The 25,133-nt window shown below is 41.9% G+C and overlaps 3 protein-coding genes across 4 annotated transcripts; 2 read left to right on the top strand and 1 right to left on the bottom strand.

Moving 5' to 3' along the window:
* Positions 1–321: 321 nt before the first annotated feature.
* Positions 322–4,375, top strand: LOC110486270 (coiled-coil domain-containing protein 43). 2 transcript variants are annotated; one of them, XM_021557729.2, is made up of 5 exons: positions 322–550; positions 2,270–2,360; positions 2,498–2,642; positions 2,835–2,881; positions 3,323–4,375. In XM_021557729.2, exons 1-5 carry the CDS (start codon positions 377–379, stop codon positions 3,508–3,510), a joined length of 645 nt encoding a protein of 214 aa, XP_021413404.1. In that variant the 5' UTR covers positions 322–376; the 3' UTR covers positions 3,511–4,375. The 2 variants fall into 2 exon arrangements, with proteins under 2 accessions (XP_021413404.1, XP_021413403.1); XM_021557728.2 differs by having other exon boundaries at positions 2,835–2,935.
* A 418-nt stretch (positions 4,376–4,793) lies between these two features.
* On the bottom strand, positions 4,794–12,498 carry LOC110485168 (meiosis-specific coiled-coil domain-containing protein MEIOC). The gene is made up of 6 exons (XM_021556233.2): positions 12,366–12,498; positions 10,346–10,450; positions 8,342–10,169; positions 8,019–8,153; positions 6,603–6,783; positions 4,794–5,754 (listed from the first exon to the last, which is right to left on the bottom strand). Exons 1-6 carry the CDS (start codon positions 12,440–12,442, stop codon positions 5,582–5,584), a joined length of 2,499 nt encoding a protein of 832 aa, XP_021411908.2. The 5' UTR covers positions 12,443–12,498; the 3' UTR covers positions 4,794–5,581.
* Positions 12,499–19,860: 7,362 nt separating this feature from the next.
* On the top strand, positions 19,861–22,970 carry LOC110485166 (frizzled-2). The gene has a single exon (XM_036940968.1). It carries the CDS (start codon positions 20,126–20,128, stop codon positions 21,773–21,775), a length of 1,650 nt encoding a protein of 549 aa, XP_036796863.1. The 5' UTR covers positions 19,861–20,125; the 3' UTR covers positions 21,776–22,970.
* The last annotated feature ends 2,163 nt before the right edge of the window (positions 22,971–25,133 follow it).

Raw genomic sequence — 25,133 nt, 5'->3', positions numbered from 1 at the left:
CTGAGTCAGGACGGGGGGCTCTCGATTCTCATAGAATACCATGAGACAATCTCATAAACATTTTATTATAGGGGTGTGTTAACTACGTCCGATTGATTCACGGATATAATTTAAATGTATCAATTGGTCACATAATCTCACATGAAGATGTTTAAAGAATTCTAACGTCTACGAACGAATGAATAACATTTCAAATTTATTATGTATTTGATTAATTACCCCTCCCTAAATGCAATAATGTAAATTATTAATTATTTACTGGCAATCGCTAAAACAATGTACCAGGCAGCAACCATATTCTGCTAAAGTTTTATCTAGCAGGCGATACACGCGGAGAGTTGTAGGGTGTGGATGTGGAAGACCCCGAACGGCCAAGATGGCGGCGTCCATGGCAGATGCCGGGGAGTTTGAGAAGTGGCTGGATGATCGGCTAGACTCCTTAGAAGTGGACCAGGAGGTGTATGGAGCTTATATTTTAGGAATACTTCAAGAGGAGGAGAGTGACGAAGAGAAGGAGGACGCACTGCTAGGAATTCTATCTGCGTTTTTGGTAAATATAACGGGCAGACATTCCATGCTTGCTCCGCGCTAAGTTAGTCAATAGCTGGCTAACGTGCTCAATGGTTACAAGTGGGTGTTAACTACGCTAACTAATAACTGAGTGACTACAATCGATCTGTTCCCATATAACTAACTGGTAACAACGTTAGAGACATGTGCCAATCTACCATTAGCCATATTTGGAGATGGGGATTAGGCGAATCAAACCTGAAGTTATCCACACCCTTTCTATTATTAGCCGGCTAGCCCGTTGTTGAGACTTCGGTGGAACTCTCCAGACAAACAGATGGTTCATGACATACAGCAGGGTGGCCAAGCCTCGAGAGCTACTAGGTACCGACCCGTTTGCAGGATTTAGTTGTTTTCACTAATCAGCTGGTCGTCAAGTTCAGTTGAATCAAGTTTGTTAGATCAGGGTTGGAAAAAGCCTACATGCTCCAAAAATTGGCAACATCTGAGATAGAACATTTATTCTAACTGATGATTCATTGACACCGGGTCCTTCCCATTTGTTCTCAAATGAGAAGGGGGTCGCTGCAGCTCAATATGGCGTGTGGGAGTGTGGAAAGAAGTAGTGGCCCTCTTTCAGCATTGGGGAACAATGAGTGTCACATCTATGTCTATGGGCACAAGCACTGTTCATGACACAACTGTTCACCCCTCCTTGTTGAGAGAGAATATGGAAGGTTGAATGTTTGAGAAATGTCTCAACATCCACAGTCTCAACGTCAACAGTGAAGAGGCGACTCCGGGTTCCTGGCCTTATAGGCAGAGTTGTAAAGAAAAAGCCATATCTCAGACTGGCTAATAAAAATAAAAGGTTTGAGATGGGCAAAACAATGATGGCAAAAAACATTTGAGAGTGCGCTGACCCTGATGCTAGAGGGGGTACGCAGCTGGAAGTTGAATGTTTGAAGGGGTACAGGACTATAAAACGTTTGGGAACCACTGGGCTAGTTGATCTGGACATTTCTGACAAGTTATAAATAGTTCTCTAATGTATGTAATGACTGACATGTTGAGGAAAACTGATGATGCACTACCCAATTTCAAAATTGCACCTTGTACAATCTACTATTACAACTTTCAAGAGTATGTTGTACGCCAGACTGCTGACCCCTCGCGCCCCCCATAGTTTGGGAACCACTGGGTTAGACCACTTGTTCCAATTCGGCCCGGTAGCCCATTCAATCTAGCCCGGTGGGAGGTTGGAGTAAAAAAATATTTATTTACTTTGGGTTAAACACTCCTGGCCACTCTTGAATGTCTAAAACTAGAAATGATGTATAAATTACAATGGACATTTTCAAATAAATGCTATTTTTTGTATAGGCTGCTATTCTACTTGAAATAAAATCAGTGGAGGGAATGCTCATGTTAGCTACCACCGTTCACACAACCGTGATACAGCTGCCCAGTCGGAAGCACTTTAGGTCGGCAGGCTGGTCGATACAACACCTGTACACTGGTCACCGGCTCATCGACTCGTCATGCAGCCCAATCAGCAACGCAAAATGGTCTTGAGTGGCAACATCTGCCCAATTAAATGATTCACTTTCCATACACCCACTCCTTTCAACACACCCACTCATCCATACTAAAGTTGCCATATTGGGCTGCATCTAACCATACTTGTCTCAAGGTAGTGATGTTCAAATTCACTAACTAAATGCATCTCCATACTCCATACACTGTCTTCCATGCACAGGAGGATGAGAAACTTGAAGATGTCTGCAAAGAGATCATTAGTCAGTGGGCTGAGAGCTGTGCCCGGTCGGCAACCAAAAACAAGGAGGATGGTATGAACATAAATCAAAAGCTAGAAACTTAAAAGACAGAACATTGTTCTAGCTGTACTTTCAGACATGAGCTAATAGCCGGAGCAGCCGTTGTATGAATTATGTGTTGAATTTCCTCTCTCTCTCTCTGTCTTTAGCTGAGGTACTGGCCATTGCCAATCTGATAGAGAAGCAGGCACAGATTGTGGTGAAACAGAAGGAAGTATCTCAGGAGTCCAGGAAGAGGAAAGAAGCTAAAGAAGCAGTCCTGGCTCAATATGCCAATATCACCGATGATGAGGAATATCCTTGGCTCAATATATTTCAACTATTGTGTACCCCTACAGTTATGCTTTGCCCCTTGTTAAACCTATACAGCTCTAAAGGTCTTAAGTGTTTATTTCTGTAATGTATAATGCAATCACTCCCAAAATGTTCATTTTTATGTGACTGCAGTGAGGAGCACTATTTTTCAAGTTTCCTTGACATCAACACTGAAGCTGAAGAGGAGGAGCAGGCTTTCCCCCCCAGTGGTGATAAATGTATCCTGTCTACGCCTCTTATTGCTCCTCCGATAACTCCTATTGAGGAAAAATGTACTTACTCTGATATGTGGTTGTCCCACCTAGCTATCTTAAGATGAATGCACTAACTGTCTCACTCTGGATAAGGGTGTCTGCTAAGTGACTAAAATGGAATGCAAATGTATTGTTCACTGCATTAAGTAACATTTAACCAGTACTATATTTTTAAAAGACCACTTATGGCACCGTCACAGCTTCTTAACCCAGGTAATAGTACATTTTTGTCTGTATTTGTAAAGCGCCTCGGAATAAGAGTGCTGATCCCGGATCGGTGTTGCCTGTTAAATCTTGATTAAATGTATAGGGGAAACCTGATCCTAGATCAGCACTCCTACTATGATACGCTTTATGAATAGGGGGGCTGGTTTTGCTGTGAAACTCCTTTACTGGTCTCCTCAGCCCTGTTTAAGAACACCAACGTGGAGGAGGTTCTAAGCAGGAAGAAACAGCAGAGGGACCAGGCTAAGGAAGATTCGCATAAGAAGAAAGAGACGGACAAGATGCAGCGCGAGAAGGATAAACTAGCGAGGCAGGACAGGAAGGACAAGGAGAAGAAACGCACACAGAAAGGGGAACGCAAAAGATGAGAAAAACAAATGACACTTTGGGACATTGTCACATGAAATGCTTTGTTACTGGACAAAAAAAATGAAATCAACATCTATTTTTACCTATCCCTTATTACCACCCATACGATTGTAACATGACGCTGTAACAACTTGTCTGGACATGAATTATTTTAACCAATTACCGTTTTAGTTTTCTATAGATTTCAATCATCAAGCTTTATCTAAAGCTGGGAAGCGGTCCATCTATCTACAATGTGTTCTTTCTCCTCAACTGTGATGAATAAAGTAAATCAGTGACTCTATGAAAAGCCAACTTTAATAGTCTATCTCTACTTGCTATGATCAACCTGCACAAGCGATGTTTCGGTATCATTGCTGTCCCTGCCTCCTTTTCAATATGCCTCTACTAATGGGGAGACTGCCGGAAAATTAATAGTCATTCAATAGATGTAGCATGCAAGCCTTCACTCTAAAACTGTTTGCCCCGTTTAAGTAATAATTTTCCAAGATAAATGTTTTTAAATGGCATTCAAATGTTCTGCAATTACTATAGGGGATATTGTAGTAAAAGGAATGGGAAGTGCCCTATGGGATCTTAACTCACTCAGATTGAGGAACTGCTAGTATGTGCCAATGTGTTGCAAATGCTTTTCCTCTTTGGAGACGGATTCTCTCAAGGCTCACACTCAAATCATTGTCATATTAAATACATTCAGTTTGGCACCCCGGTCTTCATGTACTGTCTATGCACTCTCTTGTATGAGAATCAGAACAATGTGGAGGTTGATACTGTATACCTCGATTATATCATATACAATGTTTGCAGAATGGCAATGGGGTTCATTTTTAACATCTTTTTTGAATAAATAAATGCCATTTTAAAGAGCTTTATTGTTTTTTGAATGAATAAAACAGAAACAATTATCGTGAAACATACAATTTCAAACAGGAACATTAAAAATACAGGGGTTTGAACACGTTTGCCACCTGTCTTACGAGTGTGTATTATGTCATTGATAGTATGTGTTCATCAAACTTCAGTCTGATGTTTTTGAAATGAGCTGTAATGCAGCGTGATTAACATTCAGAGAACTCAATTCAAAATAAGAATAACATAAAGAGTTCATTAACATCAATGCATGAGCAGTCCAAATTCCTAACCTACTGAGAGTAGGTAGGTTACAATACACTGACTAGAGTATGTTGCATTTCAGGTAAACTGAGGAAGCACAAGGCTTCAAGTTGACGATTGATTGGTATGTTAACATGGAATATGACAGAAAATTGGTTCCCATTGCCATATCTACTCAATTTAGGAGGCAATGATCACTTATCCACAGTTATTGGTTGTTAAGAAGCATATTAGAGAACTGAATGTCAAATCACATTCGAATAAATAAGTAAAAAAATCAGGAAAACATTCAAATGAATGCCATGTTTTAATAATTATAAATAGTGTCTTTAAATTATATTTGGGCTTTCCAAGATTCCCATTATTTTCGATGACCCTAATCGCAAAATGTAATTTTTGAAGATAAATTATGCCCAAGAGCAACTGTCAAACAAATTGTATTAACATTTGTGGCCACTAAGGTAAATTAAACTCATTTTCCTTGCAATGATTGCAAGGACCCTAGCTCTAAGGTAGGTGACAATACTGTTGAATGTAATACTGTACAGTTATCACCACCACGCAGATAAAAAATATCTGATCAGACTCTGCTCTCTCTCATGTTCCTAATAGAAGCTTGTTAACAGGGATTTACTGGGGCTGAAGGGATTATGGGGATTCTCAATTCAACAGCATAATAGAATTGTACTGCAATTTAAAATAAATGCACCCCCGGTTATCACATTACATTGTTCTGAACAACCTGCTTTAGGATAAATTTGAAATAAGACTGATAATCTCAGAAAATAATACATTTCCTCTACTTGCTCAAACTGAGGCTACATGCAAGAATTCCTTCTATTCTGTCTAATGTGATCAAAATTTAATCTGGCCTAATGCTCCTCACTGGTCTTGCTCTCAGCAACATCTATAGCATGAACGTGAGTGTCACGTGAACCATAGGGTGGCTCAGTGGCATCAGAACTGGATAAGTGTTCTCCCTGGGCTGGTCTCCTCAGAGGTGCTCTGCTCATCCAGCTTGTCCGTGTTGGACTTGGGTAGGGTCATCTGTAGGGCACACCACAGGGCAGTGCGGGACTTCCTTGTGGTCAAAGACAGATCCCTCAGTGCTGTAGCAAGTAGCAGTATATCTAGCAGGAATACAGGCAAAAAAATAAGACAGCAGTTGTGTAAAGTAATTCAGTAAAAATACTTTAAAGTACTACTTAAGTAGTTTTTTGGGGTATCTGTACATTACTATTTATATTTTTGACAACTTCTACTTTTACTTCACTACATTCCTAAAAAAAGTGTACTTTTTACTCCATACATTTTCCCTGACACCCAAAAGTACTTGTTACATTTTGAATGCTTAGCAGGACAGGAAAATTGTCTAATTCACACTTATCAAGAAAACATCCCTGGTCATCCCTACTGCCTCTGATCTGGAGGACTCACTAAACACATGCTTTGTTCCTAAATGATGTCTGAGTGTTGGAGCATGCCCCTGGCTATCTATTTAAATATAAGGAATTTGAAAGGATTTATACTTTTACTTTTGATACTTAAGTATATTTGAGCAATTACATTTACTTTTGATTCTTAAGTATATTTAAAACCCAATAGTTTTATACTTTTACTCAAGTAGGATTTTACTGGGTGACTTTCACTTTTACTTGAGTCATTTTCTATTAAGGTATCTTTACTTTTACTCAAGTATGACAATTGAGTACTTTTTCAACCACTGGTTTTTAGGCCTCATCATCAGAGCTGACAAATGCTGCTCATCCATAACACGGAAAGGCAAATGTAGAAGATAAGCTCTGTTATTTGCTCTTTCAAGGAAATAAAATATAAAAGGCTCTACAGAATAAAAAAATGGCAGCCATATTTCCAGAACAAATCTAAAACAACATTGGAAGACAAGCACAGACAAATGCTTGGGGATTCAGTTGTTCAGAACTAGCTGTGGCTCATTAATGACTTAGTGTTGAGTTACCTCTGTCCTCTCTGAAATGTGTGCTGGCCTGTCTCTGACAGTTTGAAGTGTTGACAAATTCCTCATTGCGTCTGGCCTGGGTAATGTAAATAGCCTCGAGGTGTCTGTCCAGCGCTGAACAAATATTGGCATGGAGGGGGAAGCTACGCAGAAGCTCCATTTTACCCAGAAGGCTCACCACCTATGATATAAGAGGAAAATCAATTCCATCAATATTTCTTCCAATGTATTTTGAAACACTTGCAGAACTTGATGGGTGTTCATCTAGCCTACAGCAACTGGTATTCATGTATTGGTCTTAATCAACTCTTTTATCAACACTCATGCCAACTTTCATGGAATTAGCCATCATCTAATCCTAAAATTCCAAAGTGGACATTTAACCCCTAGAGTCGATTCACGCACCGTGCGTCAATCTAAGTAACATAATTAAAATAAAAATCCCCATTAAAATCTGTCAGTTTAACCTAGAGATATCTGCATTGGATGAGTCTCTATCCACCACATCTGCCAATGTCGCACTTCCACATCTGCGTTTGGGCTAGAAACTAATGCTGCCCCAAGTGTCATGGGACTCGTCTGTAGGTAACTGGTTGTGTTTTTAAAAAGTTGATGGAAATATGAAGGTAGTTTTGTGCCAACCCAAAAAAGGGGTTGAATATGTGTAAAAAAATATAGATATTTCCTGAGCTTTCTTGTATCTCCTAGATATAGGACAAACACTTCAAAACCTTGTGTTGGAGTGTTGCTGCACAGCTATTTTCAGGTCTCTCCAGAGATGTTCGATCGGGTTCAAGTCTGGGCTCTGGCTGTGCCACTCAAGGACATTCAGAGACTTCTCCCGAAGCCACTCCTGTGTTGTCTTGGCTGTGTGCTTAGGGTCATTGTCCTGCTGGAAGGTGAACCTTCGCCCCAGTCTGAGGTCCTGAGCACTCTGGAGCAAGTTTTCATCAAGGATCTCTCTATTTTGGTACCCTTCCCCAGATCTGTGCCTCGACACAAGGGTCTGAATACTTATGTAAATAAAGTATTCAACTTTTTTTATTTTTTTATACATTTTCAAACATTTCCAAAAACCTGTTTCCTCTTTGTCATTATGGGGTATTGTGTATAGATTGATAAGGGACATTTTTCCCCAATCAATTTTAATAAGCCTGTAACGTAACAAAATGTGGAAAAAGTCAATGGATCTGAATACTTTCCGAATGACCTGTATGAATGTGTTATTCAATGTGTTTCTATAGTAGTAAAGACCAAATTAAATACTTTATCAAATCTTTAACACTATATATTTTGATACATAAAGGGGTACTAACATTCTAAATCAAATAGCTAAATGATCCTTCTTAGAACAATTCCATTTGTCAGCTTAGAATCCCCCCCCAGCTTAGACTTATCAGAATGAATATTTCTCACCGTGGCTTGTTCTCGGATCTGGTCCACGATGAGACGGTCCACTCTGGAAGGGTTAGGTGGGATTTTGGGGAGGGCACTGCTGGTCACCACAGAAATCCGTTTTCCAGGATAACTCATGGTAAGGACGTCCTCTGTCTAAAACACATCATATAAAAAAACACTTAACTCCAACCAGTCGAACTATACATTTTAATCCTAGTTCGGGAGACATTCTTACCAAGTATTGTAATGCGGCATAATCAGATAAATAATAAGGATTTCAAGATGATCACAAGAAACAAAAAACATTCCCACTAAATGAACCACTCATATTTATTGCTCACCTTCTTCCTCTCCTTCTCCAGGACTCTACACTGCTCATAGCACTCCTCCAGGTGGAAGTGGAGCTGGATCATGGGTCCTCCCCGGTTCCTTATTATCCTCGGGGAGCGGAGGCCTCCCATCATCCCTGGGTAGGGGTTCTCTCCGCTGGAGACCATCATGTCATTGAGGTAAGGGTTGAAAGCTGCAAAATCCCCGTCTGGCAGCAGGTCACACAGGTCCATGGGGGGGATGGAACCGCCGTAGGGGAAGGAGGATCTGGAGTTGAAGCTGGCAGAGTTCAGAGACATGTGGCAGGAGTTCTGTCTGGGGTCATTCACAGCCTGACACATGCAAGGCAGAAAGGCTGGGTTCTTTCCTGCGTTGACGGTGTCGTTTCCTCCACCGAATCTCTGAGAGCCATACATGCTGCCGAGTAGGTCGAGGTAAGGGTTCTGCAGGAGCCCCTGCTTTTTGTCCCCGTCTCCTGTCATGTGAGTGCTGGTCTGGGGCCTTGTCTTCCCATCCAAGCGCTGAGTGGAGGAACAGCCATCAGCCACCAGTCCAGCCATGTGCATCCTGCTCTTGTCCAGCTGCATCTCAAAGTCACTGTCGCTGGCTCCCCTCCTCAGCCCGCCCATGCCCATCCCGACCTGGTTCTGTCCTTCCCTGCTGCTGTGGAGGTTGGGCCCATCCCCCTGACTGTAGTCCTGGATGCACGGTGGTGGTCCTCTCTGCATCTGGTGGGAGTGCTGAGGTACAAACTCAGGCACAGAGTGGGACAGCATCTTGGACGGCCCAGAGGATAAACAGTTTCCCCTTGGCTGCTGATGCTGCTGCTTGAGTTTGTTCTGCAACTGGTTCTGCTGGCTATAATGGTTAGAGTACTGGTTCAGACTCAGGCCCGTAGAGAGGGGGTTGCTTCCTTTCTGGACAGCCATCTTGTTTTGGTGAGAAATTGTAGGATTAAAAGACGCCGAGAATGATTTTGGTTGTTGGAAATACTCAACGTGTTGTGGACCAAATCCAGATAAGTCTTTGGAATCAAAGTCACTCTGTAGCGGCTGTTTGCTCTTCAATCCTCCATCAGTCTCCCTCTGCATGGCTCCATACTCCCCTCCTAGTTCCTTCATAAACTGCATGGCTTGAGTGCTTTGCCCAGGCATCCTGGTGTTGGAGAAGTTCCTCTGTTCGGCCATGATGTTGTCATACTGCATCTGCACACTCTGCCGTTTCTGGGGCTCCCTACCACATGCGTTGTCCTGCTCACCCACCATCAGGGCCTGGATGTTGCTGGCCAGCTTGTTGACCTCTTGCATGGTGTACTGCTTGGTCCTTCTGGGCTTGGCGCTGATCTGGCCTGGGAACTCTCCATAGTAGTGGTCAAAGCACTGGCTGTTTATCTTGCTCTGGGGGCAGAAGGAGGGTGCAAAGGCATCCATGTGGTCAGAAAGAGCGTTCCCAGACCCACAGAACCCTCCAACCTTCTCAGCTGTGTTGTACTCGTGTTTACTCGGCCTTGTGTTTGAACGGTAGGCGTTCCCCACGTTGGGCAGTGGTAGCCCCGGCGGCTTCGGCAGGTCTTGGGTCTGTAGAGAGTATCTAGTGTCCATATCTCCATTGCAGGAAGAGAGGAGCCACTGCTGGTCACTGGTATCAAAGCCGTTGAAACGCTGGTAGAACTCTTCGGAACCTTGGTTCATTGGCTGCCCTTGTGCTTTACTGAAAGACTCAGGGTAAACATGGTTCGGCAGAAAGTTGGACTGCACTTTGGACTCTGACTGGAAGTACTGCTGGCAATCGTCGCTCATTGACTTGGGAGACCAGACAGATTTCAGTTGGGATAATGTCCTAAAAGGAGAGTTGAGAAGTTAAATACAGTTTTTTAAACACAATTGAAAGTCTCAAAGTCATTACTGGCAAACGTTGCGGTTTCCATTTCCAATTCCCATGAATTTGCCTCCCAATACAATGAAATGAGCTCATATCACTGAAGACAAACAATACCCTCCTAATGAATAACTTACTCTTCAGTATAGTAACTGTCCATTTGATCAGCCTCCTCCAAGATATTTGACACCAGCCCATAGAGATCAGCTTCACTTCCACAGTCATTTCCATCTGGGAGATTCCTCGGAGATTTAAAACATAAGCATTTCAAAAGACGTGAAAGCGAAGACCATTTACATGTCAAATGGAGTGGGACATACAGTATAAAGTCCAGTGGTTATTAGAAGTTCAACTGAATTTCAAATGGACGGTGTGTTCATGAACACCTTGTGTCTTCAAATCACCTCTACGATTTCAGTACAATTAATTAGAATAAACAAAAATGCAACGTGCAACAATTTCAAAGATTTTACTGAGCTACAGTTCATATAAGGAAATCAGTCCACTTAAATACATTCCTTAGGCCCTAATCTATGGATTTCACATGACTGGGAATACAGATATGCATCTGTTGGTCACAGATACTGTACCATAAAAAAAGTAGGGTAGTGGATCAGAAAACCAGGCTGTATCTGGTGTGACCACCATTTGCCTCATGCAGTGCGACACATCTTCTTCACATAGAGTTGATCAGGCTGTTGATTGTGACCTGGGGAATGTTGTGACCTGTGGAATGTTACTCTTCAATGGATCCAGAGAATCCCAAACATGCTCAATGGGTGACATGTCTGGTGAGTATGCAGGCCATGGAAGAACTGGGACATTTTCAACTTCCTGGAATTGTGTACAGATCCTTGCAATATGGGGCCGTGCATTATCACGCTGAAACCTGAGGTGATGGCGTCGAATGAATGGCACAAAAAAGGATTTTGTCACGGTATCTCTTTGCATTCAAATTGCCATTGATAAAATACAATTGTGTTTGTTGTCTGTAGCTTATGCCTGCCCATACTATAACCCAGTGTTGTAAAGTCCTTAAGTAAAAATACTTTAAAGTACTACTTAAGTCATTTTTTGGGGTATCTGTACTTTAATGTTAATATTTTTGACTACTTTTACTTTTACTTCAATACATTTCTAAAGAAATTGTTGTACTTTTAACTTTCCCTGACACCCAAAAGTACTTACATTTTGAATGCTTAGCAGGACAGAACATGGTCAAATTCACACACTTATCAAGAGGACATCCCTGGTCATCTCTACTACCTCTGATCTGGCGGACTCACTAAACACAAATACTTTGTTTGTAAATGATGTCAGAGTGTTGGAGTGCGCTCCTGGCTATCTGTAAATAAATAAAAAACATGACAATTGTGCCTACTGGTTTGCTTAATATAAGTAATTAGAAAAGATTCATACTTCTACTTTTGATACTTAAATACATTTACTTTTGATACTTAAGTATACTTACAACCAAATACTTTTAGACTTTTACTCAAGTAGTATTTTACTGGGTGACTTTCAATTTTACTTGAGTCATTTTCTATTAAGGTATCTTTACTTTTACTGAAGTATGACAATTGGGTACTTTTTCCACCACTGCCATAACCCCATCGCCACCATGGGGCACTCTGTTCACAACATTGACATCAGCAAACCGCTCGCCCACACAACGCCATACCCGTGGTCTGCGGTTGTGAGGCCAGTTGGAGTTACTGCCAAATTCTCTAAAACGACAGAGTATGGTACAGAAATTAACATTAAATTATCTGGCAACAGCTCGGGTGGACATTCCTGCAGTCAGCACACTAATTGCATGCTCCCTCAAAACTTGAGACACCTGTGCCATTGTGTTTCTCCTGGCAAAGGAGAAATGCTCACTAAAAGGGATATAAACAAATTTGAGGCCGAAATTTGAGAGACATAAGCTTTTTGTGCATATGGACAATTTCTAGGGTCTTTTATTTCAGCTGATGAAACATGGAACCAACACTTTACATGTTGCGTTTATATTTTTGTTCAGTATAAATTAAGACTTGGTCTTCCTTTTCCCAATACATTCTTCAGACTGTCAATGATAAATACTGGTATGACAAAACACAGTATGGACCAGGTCAGTATACAATTCTGAGAGTTAGAAATAGTTAGTTTAGTTACCTGCTTTTAACATTGTTCTGGGTGCAATTAATGAGTTGGTATGGATCATCCTGTGCAGACCAGGGTGTGTAGGACATGGTAGGTTCTTCTGACAGTGAGAAATTGGGTAATGGGATGTAAGGCTGCAATAGCCTTTCGATGTCCGCAGTTCCACAGGTCTGCGAGACAATAAAAAAGGAAATTCATGAACCCTAGTGAAAAGAGAGATAGCATTCTGATTCCGTTTTGCCTACAATAGACAATTCATACCTAAGACTTACAAAACACTAGCTACTTATTATAAACCATTAATAAACACACCACTTTAATTATTTATCATCTATAGCGTACATTGTAATGAACTGCTAACAAGAAAAGTAAAAAAACACTTCTTTTGAATGTCTCACCTGATGCTTATTTGAGGAAAAGAATGAGTCTGAACCTGATGATGCACTCTGGAATCGATCAAACGCCATTCTCACTCCTCTTGAACTTGCACTTATTCTATTCTTCACTGCATTATTAAACTAAACATCACAAAGATATTCATACAAACATTCAACAGAACAATACAGTTTCATTGACTAGCTATCTTGATTATTAGATATACAACTAGCAGGGTAATAACATATATTTTTGCACATGGCTACCTCGGCCCAAGTCAAATTATTATTATTATTATTATTAATTAAATGTACGTTAACTAGCAACAGTAGCGAACGTTAACTAGCTAAGTTAGTTACAAAGATAGAAAGAAGGATGCTCAGCGGGTGTCTAGCTAGCTAAGCTAGCTAAACCCGAAACACCCAAAACAAACAACTTTTATGAGTTCAATCGACAACCTATTCTGAATGACACAGTAATAACAGACAGTTTCACTTTTGTCCTAAATTAGCGTTTGTGTCCCTTGTCTCCCTCAGTCACACAGTTTATGTCTAACTTAACTAAATGTAGCTAGTCAACTGGGCTAGCTAAGCTAGCTTCCCTCCATAAATTCACTTGTAAACAACGTTTCATGTAGGAAATTTCCCCAGGTGAAATGTTCACGATTTAAAAATCTAACTTTTCAACAACAAAAAATATGTATTAAATCAAACGGACTTTAAACAATGACAGGGGAAATCACTAGTACACTGCGGCTAGCTACAGAAGTATTGATCTCGAGCTTGCCAGTTTCTCTTCTCGCTTTTGTAAAGTAGCGTCACGAGCAAGACCTTCAGCGGACATCTCACTCAAGACCTTCAGCGGACATCTCACTCAAGACATTCAGCGGACATCTCACTCAAGACCTTCAGCGGACATCTCACTCAAGACCTTCAGCGGACATCTCACTCAAGACCTTCAGCGGACACCTCACTCAAGATTCTTCACAACAACCCCCCGCGAATAACATGCTCTTATTTTATCAATGAGCTTTTTCACCCAATGGGTTCCAATAGGGATTGTACACATAAAGGGCATAGCAACCAATAATTTTCATAAAATTAAAATATGGGGGAATCCTATTTTACTATCAATGAGGGACTATATCATGAGGCTTTTTCATGCATAGTGAAGGATTTTTGTTAAACATGTATTGATTGCTCTTCTTGAATCATTTTCGTGGAACTTTTTTAAAAATAAGTAAACGTGTTACATCATAGTAAAGTATACAATCCTGTGTTACATTAAATACTAATAACTAAGTCATAGCAAAAATAGTGCTTAGTCATGTCCAGCGCCTCAATTTATTCAACCAAATATGAATAAACTTCCCTTGTACAAGTCGTTGGAGACTGGATGAAATACCACAGAGTCCCATCACAGCAGCAAGATTTGTGACCTGTTGCCAGGAACAAACACCATTGTAAATACAACCCATATTTATGCTTATTTATGTTCCCTTTTGTACTTTAACCATTTCTACATCGTTACAACATAATATGACATCTGTAATGTCTTTATTCTTTTGGAACTTCTGTGAGTGGAATGTTTACTGTTCATATTTATTGTTTATTTCACTTTTGTATATTATCTACCTCACTTGCTTTGGCATGTTTCCCATGCCATTAAAGCCTCTTGAATTGAATTGACTGGACATCTTTGGTTACAATTGTTGCAAATGCATTGTCCTACAATACCCACAAGATGTCGCTATGTCTATAGTTTTTTTTGCATTGGCCAGATAGATAGATAGATAGATAGATAGATAGATAGATAGATAGATAGATAGATAGATAGATAGATAGATAGATAGATAGATAGATAGATAGATAGATAGATAGATAGATAGATAGATAGATAGATAGATAGATAGATAGATAGATAGATATGCCACAAGAAAAGGGTAACCAGTGAAGAACAAACACCATTGTAAATACAACCCATATTTGTGCTTATTTATTTTCCCTTGTGTTCTTTAACCATTTGTACATTGTTACATATATGTATATATATGTATAATGTATAATATGACATTTGTAATGTCTTTATTGTTTTGAAATTTCTGTATGTGTAATGTTTACTGTTAATTTTCATTGTTTATTTCACTTTTGTATATATGTATATATGTATATATGTATATTATCTACCTCACTTGCTTTGGCAATGTTAACACATGTTTCCCATGCCAATAAAGCCCCTTGAATTGAATAGATAGATAGATAGATAGATAGATAGAGAGAGAGAGAGATAGAGAGAGAGAGCGAGAGAGAGAGAGAGAGAGACCACCTAAAAGGAAGTGATTCCCAAACCTTCCACAACAAAGCCATCACCTACAGAGAGATGAACCTGGAGAAGAGTCCCCTAAGCAAGCTGGTCCTGGGGCTCTGTTCACAAACACAAACACACCCTACAGAGCCCCAGGACAGCAGCACAATTAGACCCAACCAAATCATGAGAAAACAAAAAGATAATTACTTGACACATTGGAAAGAATTAACAAAAAAACAGAGCAAACTAGAATGCTATTTGGCCCTACACATAGAGTACACAGCGGCAGAATACCTGACCACTGTGACTGACCCAAAATTAAGGAAAGCTTTGACTATGTACAGACTCAGTGAGCATAGCCTTGCTATTGAGAAAGGCCGCCGTAGGCAGACATGGCTCTCAAGAGAAGACAGGCTATGTGCTCACTGCCCACAAAATGAGGTGGAAACTGAGCTGCACTTCCTAACCTCCTGCCCAATGTATGACCATATTAGAGAGACATATTTCCCTCAGATTACACAGATCCACAAAGAATTCGAAAACAAATCAAATTTTGAAAAACTCCCATATCTACTGGGTGAAATTCCACAGTGTGCCATCACAGCAGCAAGATTTGTGACCTGTTGCCACGAGAAAAGGGCAACCAGTGAAGAACACACACCATTGTAAATACAACCCATGCTTATTTATTTTATCTTGTGTCCTTTACCATTTGTACATTGTTAAAACACTGCATATATATAATATGACATTTGTAATGTCTTTATTGTTTTGAAACTTCTGTATGTGTAATGTTTACTGTTAATTTTTATTGTTTATTTCACTTTATATATTCACTTCATATATTATCTACCTCACTTGCTTTGGAAATGTTAACTCATGTTTCCCATGACAATAAAGCTCTTGAATTGAATTGAATTGAATTGAGAGAGAGAGCGAGAGAGAGAGAGAGAGAGAGAGAGAGAGAGAGAGAGAGAGAGAGAGAGATAGATACATAGATAGAGAGAGAGAGAGAGAGAGAGAGAGAGAGAGAGAGAGAGAGAGAGAGAGAGAGAGAGAGAGAGAGAGAGATAGATAGATAGATAGATAGATAGATAGATAGATAGATAGATAGATAGATAGATAGATAGATAGACCGACAGACCGACAGACCGACAGACAGACATTGCTTCAATTCAGCCACAAGAGCATTAGTGAGGTCAGGCACTGATGTTGGGCGATTAGGCCTGGCTCGCTATCGGCATTCCAATTCATCCCAAAGGTGTTCGATGCGGTTGAGGTCAGGGATATGTGCAGGCCAGTCAAGTTCTTCCACACTGATCTTGACAAACAATTTCTGTGTGGACCTCGTTTTGTGCACAGGGGCATTGTCATGCTGAAACAGGAAAGGGCCTTCCCCAAACTGTTGCCTCAAAGTTGGAAGCACAGAATCTCGAGAATGACAATGTATGCTGTAGCGTTAAGATTCCCCTGCCTGAACCATGAAAAACAACCCCGGACCATTATTCCTCCTCCACCAAACTTTACTGTTGACACTGTGCATTGTGGAAGGTAGTGTTCTCCTGGCATCCGCCAAATCCAGATTCATCCGTCGAACTGCCAGATGGTTAACCGTGCTTCATCACTCCAGAGAACACAGGTTGTAGCAACCTCATGATGGGTACAGGAAAATTTGAGTATCATGTAGCAACCTCATGATGGGTACAGGGAAATTAGAGTATCATGTAGCAACCTCATGATGGGTACAGGGAAATTAGAGTATCATGTAGCAACCTCATGATGGGTACAGGGAAATTAGAGTATCATGTAGCAACCTAAATCTATCGATGTTACATTGAACTGGGTGAATGGAATATGAATGGCAGTTAACCAATATGCTGTAATAGAAATAAGGCCATGTCCATTAAAAAAAAAACGCCCTCCCTCCTCTTAAACGTCACCAACCGCCACTGCCCTTCATAGAATGGTGAGGATGGCCCAGCACATCACTGGGGGTGAGCTCAGAGCCATCCAGGACATACAGTGCCTTGCGAAAGTATTCGGCCCCCTTGAACTTTGCGACCTTTTGCCACATTTCAGGCTTCAAACATAAAGATATAAAACTGTATTTTTTTGTGAAGAATCAACAATAAGTGGGACACAATCATGAAGTGGAACGACATTTATTGGATATTTCAAACTTTTTTAACAAATCAAAAACTGAAAAATTGGGCGTGCAAAATTATTCAGACCCTTTACTTTCAGTGCAGCAAACTCTCTCCAGAAGTTCAGTGAGGATCTCTGAATGATCCAATGTTGACCTAAATGACTAATGATGATAAATACACTCCACCTGTGTATAATCAAGTCTCCGTATAAATGCACCTGCACTGTGATAGTCTCAGAGGTCCGTTAAAAGCGCAGAGAGCATCATGAAGAACAAGGAACACACCAGGCAGGTCCGAGATACTGTTGTGAAGAAGTTTAAAGCCGGATTTGGATACAAAAAGATTTCCCAAGCTTTAAACATCCCAAGGAGCACTGTGCAAGCGATAATATTGAAATGGAAGGAGTATCAGACCACTGCAAATCTACCAAGACCTGGCCGTCCCTCTAAACTTTCAGCTCATACAAGGAGAAGACTGATCAGAGATGCAGCCAAGAGGCCCATGATCACTCTGGATGAACTGCAGAGATCTACAGCTGAGGTGGGAGACTCTGTCCATAGGACAACAATCAGTCGTATATTGCACAAATCTGGCCTTTATGGAAGAGTGGCAAGAAGAAAGCCATTTCTTAAAGATATCCATAAAAAGTGTCGTTTAAAGTTTGCCACAAGCCACCTGGGAGACACACCAAACATGTGGAAGAAGGTCAGATGAAACCAAAATTTAACTTTTTGGCAACAATGCAAAACGTTATGTTTGGCGTAAAAGCAACACAGCTCATCACCCTGAACACACCATCCCCACTGTCAAACATGGTGGTGGCAGCATCATGGTTTGGGCCTGCTTTTCTTCAGCAGGGACAGGTAAGATGGTTAAAATTGATGGGAAGATGGATGGAGCCAAATACAGGACCATTCTGGAAGAAAACCTGATGGAGTCTGCAAAAGACCTGAGACTGGGACGGAGATTTGTCTTCCAACAAGACAATGATCCAAAACATAAAGCAAAATCTACAATGGAATGGTTCAAAAATAAACATATCCAGGTGTTAGAATGGCCAAGTCAAAGTCCAGACCTGAATCCAATCGAGAATCTGTGGAAAGAACTGAAAACTGCTGTTCACAAATGCTCTCCATCCAACCTCACTGAGCTCGAGCTGTTTTGCAAGGAGGAATGGGAAAAAATGTCAGTCTCGCGATGTGCAAAACTGATAGAGACATACCCCAATCGACTTACAGCTGTAATCGCAGCAAAAGGTGGCGCTACAAAGTATTAATTTAAGGGGGCTGAATAATTTTGCACGCCCAATTTTTCAGTTTTTGATTTGTTAAAAAAGTTTGAAATATCCAATAAATGTCGTTCCACTTCATGATTGTGTCCCACTTGTTGTTGATTCTTCACAAAAAAATACAGTTTAATATCTTTATGTTTGAAGCCTGAAATGTGGCAAAAGGTCGCAAAGTTCAAGGGGGCCGAATACTTTCGCAAGGCACTGTACATGCTAGGGGGTGTCTGAGAAAGACCCAGCCAACCGAGACATGAACTCTTCTCTATGCTTCCGTCCAGCAGGCAGTACAGGTGCATCAAAGCTCAAACCAACTAACTCCCACTGACGAAAAAAGATTGCAGTTATACACTGTTGTATAACTGTAGTTAGAATGCAGAATAACTGCAGTATGCTGCAAATACTGCGTCCAATATAACGCAATTGTTTTTACTGCAGGCATTTTGCAGTGTAACTGCAGTTACAGTGCAATCACTGCGTCCAGAATACCACAGTCGACTGCAGTTACTGCACTTTTACTGCAATTTCAAAACCACTCTCTTTTTTTGGTAAGGGCCTAAGCAGCTTCTATCCCCTGGCCATACATGGCTAACTATTACTTCTCTCCCTCTCCCACAGACTATCCACACTGACTCTAGGCCCATCCACAGGTCTCTACCCACTCTGACACACACACCTTCACTGTCACTTTTACACACACACACACACACACACACACACACACACACACACACACACACACACACCCTCACAGCCGCACTGCTGCTAAATTATTATTAATTTGATGTATTACTTCCATTATGCTGCAGTTCATTGTTCATTGATTATTGATTGCATCCCCATTAATATCGTCCAATTGGTCACTATTAATCCTGATTACGTGTTGATATTACCATTAGTATATTACCATAGTATTTAAATATTCCTGCTACCAGTCACTTTTCAGCTCAGTTTACACTGCTATGTTGTTTATTGTTGTTAACATTATTACTATTTATCCAGCTACCAATCACTTTTGCCTCATCTATGCCTGCCTGCGTGTACATATCTACTACCTCAGCTCCTCGAGTATCCCTGCTCACTGTAAATTTGGTACTGACACTGTTTTCCTTTTTCTTCCTTTCTTATCTCTTATTTTTCATGACAAATAACATTTGAAACCTAATTCATATATAGATAGATACATACATAGATATCTGCACATCTTGGCGTTGTGAGCGAGGCTACACTACAGTATGGTTCATTCAGGGGATGCATACTGTACTGAAGTTACTCAAACTCTCCCAAGTTGATACTGCTCTGCAATTCCATTGGCCAGCAAAACACTGGGAAGGGGTGGGAATCTGTTTCTAGAGCCCCCTTATCCCCATCCCTCCTCCTCCCGACTTTACTTTCAAACCAACCACAGAAAGTTGCAGTGGGGGACTTGAAACTGTCTGATTGGGCCATGCAAGTTGCACAAAGGAAAAGTCAAGCAGCCTCTTGTAGGCGAACAAACAGCAACAGTTATTCGCTCACCGGGACTACTGCAGAAATTGTATCAATTATTCCGTTATTTATAGCCAAAATACCGATGTTTACAGAATATAAAAAGTATCTGTAAATGGCATGACTTTATCAGGTTAAATTGAGGATATTTTTTTATTGATCAGCTCACAATGAAAATGGATTTTCAAACGAGTTGTGTGACTTTTTTCGCACTGATCATGCCGTCAATGATGGTATCAGCGCAAGGGGATAATGGCATTGCTTTCCCGGACCACGGATTTTGCCAGCCTATTTCAATCCCACTATGCACGGACATCGCCTACAATCAAACTATCATGCCCAATCTGGTGGGACATTACAATCAAGAGGACGCAGGACTGGAGGTGCACCAGTTTTACCCCTTGGTAAAGGTACAGTGCTCGCCGGAACTTAAATTCTTCCTATGTTCAATGTATGCGCCTGTTTGTACAGTTTTGGAAAAGGCCATTCCACCCTGTCGCTCAATTTGCGAGAGGGCAAAGCACGGCTGCGAGGCGCTCATGAATAAATTCGGGTTCCAGTGGCCAGAACGCCTCCGGTGCGAGAATTTCCCCGTGCTTGGAGACGGGCACATTTGCGTGGGTCAGAATGAATCTACTGCCACTGCCCCGCCCGTACACATGCCAGTCCCTGGAACCCCTGGCGTCCATGTCTACTCCACATCAGACAGGCCTTTCCGCTGTCCATCTGTGCTCAAAGTCCCCACTTATCTGAATTATTCGTTTCTGGGGGAGCTGGATTGCGGAGCACCGTGTGAACACTCCAGGAGCAGTGGAGGCTACATGTTCTTCAATGACAAAGAGATTTATTTTGCACGCATATGGATCCTCATCTGGTCGTCTCTGTGCTGTGCCTCCACCCTATTCACCGTCACCACCTACCTAGTGGACATGCAGCGCTTCAAGTACCCGGAGAGGCCCATCATCTTCCTCTCTGGGTGCTACACCATGGTCTCCATAGCCTATATCGCTGGCTACTTCCTGGGGGACAAGGTGGTGTGCAATGACAGCTTCACCCCAGACGGATATAAGACCATAGTCCAGGGGACCAAGAAGGAGGGCTGCACCATCCTCTTCATGATGCTGTATTTCTTCAGCATGGCCAGCTCCATCTGGTGGGTCATCCTCTCCCTCACCTGGTTCCTGGCAGCTGGGATGAAGTGGGGGCACGAGGCTATTGAGGCCAACTCCCAGTACTTCCACCTGGCAGCCTGGGCTGTGCCCGCCGTGAAGACCATCAGCATCCTGGCCATGGGGCAGATCGAGGGGGACGTGCTCAGTGGGGTGTGCTTTGTGGGCCTCAACAGCCTGAACCCCATACGGGGCTTTGTCCTGGCCCCCCTCTTCATCTACCTCTTCATCGGTACCTCCTTCCTCCTGGCCGGCTTCGTGTCCCTGTTCCGCATCCGCACCATCATGAAGCACGACGGCACCAAGACGGAGAAGCTGGAGCGCCTGATGGTGCGCATCGGGGTGTTCAGCGTGCTCTACACCGTCCCCGCCACCATCGTCATCGCCTGCTTCTTCTACGAGCAGGCCTTCCGCCACCACTGGGAGAGAAGCTGGGTCAGCCGTAACTGTAAAGGCTTAGCCATCCCCTGCCCCATGCAGTACACCCCCCGCATGGCCCCTGACTTCACCGTCTACATGATCAAGTACCTGATGACGCTCATAGTGGGCATCACCTCTGGGTTCTGGATCTGGTCTGGCAAGACACTCCACTCCTGGCGCAAGTTCTATACCAGACTTTCAAATGGTAGGCATGGAGAGACCACTGTCTAGGGAGGGAGGCCAAAACATGGGACTTGTTTTTGGACATTCATTTGGATGTTTTATAGTGTGTTTTTCTCCCTCCTATTTGTTTACTCACTGTCAGAGACACAGTGGTACTTTTATACATTGATCATCAGATACTGTCAGTATTTTTATGGAACGTTGACACAATTTGTAAGAAGTCAAATATTGCATGACAAAATCAAGCTTTTTGGGGGGGGGGGGGGGGGGGGGGGGGTCTTGACCAAAGAACAAACTGTTGCTCACCTGAAGAAAGGCCAAAACCTCAGAATGAACAAACAACAAAGGTGTTCAGTGGATGCCATGTGCTGAAGTGCTCTCTCTCCTCCCCCACTCTGTTCCTACTCCTTTTTTTAAAAGTTACCAGCCATAAAAACTCTCCAGTGTGATTGAGAATCCAGCTGGGAATACAGTGAGCGGGGGAAGGAAGGAGGCCTGAAAGGACAGGCGGCCATTTTAAGAACGTGTGAGATGTAATTAACTGCAACTGTAAATAGGAATTGTAAAATATAAAATTATATATTTGTATTTAAAGAAAGGACATGTTTTGTTTTGTCTTCCGACAGCCGTAGTGCCTGGTTAACTCTAGCACCCCTTCTGAAAGGAGCCATAGACACACTGTCTCTTAGTGCTGTTTTCACTGGCAGAATGACACATACACATTTGAAGTTTCTCCTGTCAAACCCAGATCTGTAATCATTTTCCTTCTGATCTATCAGATCAGGGAAGCTGGGTTGTAGTAAAGGCAGTCTTTGGCTGTGCACATTTTCCCTAGCTTAGCCCTTCTCCTTCCTCTCGTCTCCCCCCACCAATTAAATCCCTTGGAGCTGAGCTGAGCAGCAAGAGAAGCTGGGTGGTAGGGGTGAAGACAAGCCTGCAAGGACACTGGTCATGTCTCCAGGGGGGGGGGAAGCTAGCCCTAATTGTCAGTACTATACTCCATTATCAAAAAGTCACACCAAAAAGATCCACTTCTGGAGACAGTGTTGCTCAAACTGTTCAAATAATTATCTAGGAAAACAAAAAAATATTTTGACAAAACAGAATCAAAGAAGAATGTGGTATTTTAATGTTGTGGCGTGAAAAGTGGTGTGAATCTGTCAACCACAAATGTATCTCACATGAATTGCTGGGAGGGAAGGGGATGGGAAGGTGACGACAAAATAAAAGACACATGATTTGATTTTTTTTTTGTATTGTTGTGTGTGTGTGTGTGTGTGTGTCCTGTGTTGTCTTGACTAGCAGGATTATTTTCTTGATCTTGTCCATTTCGTTTGTCTTTTGAATTGAAAAGGGATTTCGTTACCACGACATTACGTCTCAGGATGTGCTAATATCATAGTTATAGTATGGAAATGTTAACACTACAAATATGGTCACTGTCTGAAAGTGAGGGTTTGTCGATGAGGGTTGGAAAAGGGGGTCCCTGTTACCATATTGTTCTGTACTACAGCACAAACTATCCGGTGTCATTTCGAGAGCCACCGTTATTTCTTATAACTGAGTGGTAACATGTTAATGCACAAAGATGTCAGTGAAGTTACAAAATGGTGGTCTCTGCCCAACTTCACCAGGTTCATCATCAATTCCCAGTTCCCTAATTAAATGACCATAAAAAAGGGATTTCTACATCATGTTATAAAGTTATTGTTCAACACAAATGTGATGGGGTTGAAACCTGTATGTCTTGTGGCCTGGCTGTGGTTGGAGGGGGCTTAGCTGTAGCTCGGTGTACGTACCAGGTTCAAACTAACAATGCCCCCTTTGGAAACAATCCAAATGCTGGGCATTATAAACATCACTGTGCCTCTTTTGAAGAGGGGGATCACATTTGGGCTCTAATGTATGTCCTGAGGCCACGCAGTTTTACGGGCCGGACCCAATACAATGGCCTCCTTCACTCCAAAGTCGTTCAGCTACGATGATGAGGTGCTGTAAGAAGCCCTACTTTTAACGTGCCCTCGTGTGCACAACGCGTGGCTGTATGTATGCGAGCCTTGTCTGTCGGTAGACTTGCCCGTCTGTCCGCATCTCTCTCTCTCAGCTATCTCTCTCTTGCTCTCTCATGATGTGTGGCTAAAATAGGCCTCTACTCAAGAGAAGTCTCCATCACGCTGCCCTCGCCAATGTGTTGACAGTTGAGTCATACCTCAACATCTGTTAGCTCTCAGACTGTGTGGCGACTGCCACGAGGATGCATTACCCTGACGCGGCTCGCCAAGGTACAGGGGGTGAGGTAACGCTGGATACCTGGAATGACATACCCTTAGATGGAATATTAGCTACTATGCCAATAAGAACTTGAGTATGCTACTTTGTGTGTGTATATTTCTTTGTGAACATGGCATTCGTCTCTGCATGCGAGTGAAACGAAGGGAAATAATGGTGCTTGGCTTCACAGAGTACTTTATCGTTCAAGAACCTTTTTAAAGTAAACACAATATTGATCTGGAATCCCCCGAGTGATGCATGGCTGAAACTGAACCTCATCTGTGGTGATGTAATGAAATAAATGTAGTGCAGGCTGGAGAAAGGGGATACTCCCTGGATCCCCAACACCTCCAGCACGGAGGCTATGAGGAATACTTCCAAAGCATACTGTAAGCATACAGTGCCTTCAGGAAGTATTCACACCCCTCGACTTTTTCCACATTGTATGGTGTTACAGCCTGAATTTTAAAAATCTAATTGAAATTTTGGGTCACACAATTTTGGGTTACACACAATACCCCATAATGTCAAAGTGAAAATATGTTTTTAGAAATGTTTACAAATGTTTAAAAAATGTAAAGCTGTAATGTCTTCAGTCAATAAGTATTCAACCCTTTTGTTATGGCAAGACTAAATAAGTTCAGGAGTAAAAATATGCTTAACAAGTCACATAATAAGTTGCATGGACTCACTGTGTGCAATAATAGTGTTTAACATGATTTTTAAATGACTACCCCATTTCTGTACCCCACACAAACAATAATCTGTAAGGTCCCTCAGTCGAGCAGTGAATTTCAAGCACGGATTCAACCACAAAGACCAGGGATGGTGTGGCAAAGAAATTAACTTTTTGTTCTGAAAACAAAGCTTTATGTTTGGGGAAAATCGAACATATCACTGAGTACCACTCTTCATATTTTCAAGCATGGTGGTGGCTGCATCATGTTATGGGTATGCTTGTCATCAAAAAGGACTGTGGAGTTTTTTTAATGATAAAAATAAATGTAATAGAGCTAAGAACAGGCAAAATCCTAGAGGGTAACTTCACCTTTCAGCAGGACAATTACCTAAAACAAGGCCAAATATACACGGAGTTGCTTACCAAGACGACATTGAATGTTCCGGAGTGGCCTTG

Source organism: Oncorhynchus mykiss, chromosome 13, assembly GCF_013265735.2.
Source record: "Oncorhynchus mykiss isolate Arlee chromosome 13, USDA_OmykA_1.1, whole genome shotgun sequence".
Classification (NCBI taxonomy): domain Eukaryota; kingdom Metazoa; phylum Chordata; class Actinopteri; order Salmoniformes; family Salmonidae; genus Oncorhynchus; species Oncorhynchus mykiss.
The sequence above is the reverse complement of the archived record's forward strand: the minus strand, read 5'-3'. Positions and strand labels throughout refer to the sequence as shown.

Excerpts from the sequence above, each read along its gene's own strand:
- LOC110485166 (XM_036940968.1), top strand. The coding sequence starts at position 20,126 with ATGAAAATGGATTTTCAAACGAGTTGTGTGACTTTTTTCGCACTGATC.
- LOC110486270 (XM_021557728.2), top strand. The coding sequence starts at position 377 with ATGGCGGCGTCCATGGCAGATGCCGGGGAGTTTGAGAAGTGGCTGGAT. Across the intron at positions 551-2,269 it reads GAATTCTATCTGCGTTTTTG|GAGGATGAGAAACTTGAAGA; the intron begins GTAAATATAACG and ends TTCCATGCACAG. Across the intron at positions 2,643-2,834 it reads AATATCACCGATGATGAGGA|TGAAGCTGAAGAGGAGGAGC; the intron begins ATATCCTTGGCT and ends TGACATCAACAC.
- LOC110485168 (XM_021556233.2), bottom strand. The coding sequence starts at position 12,442 with ATGTCCTACACACCCTGGTCTGCACAGGATGATCCATACCAACTCATT. Across the intron at positions 10,451-12,365 it reads CAGAACAATGTTAAAAGCAG|GAATCTCCCAGATGGAAATG; the intron begins GTAACTAAACTA and ends TAAATCTCCGAG. Across the intron at positions 5,755-6,602 it reads ACATTTCAGAGAGGACAGAG|ATATACTGCTACTTGCTACA; the intron begins GTAACTCAACAC and ends TATTCCTGCTAG.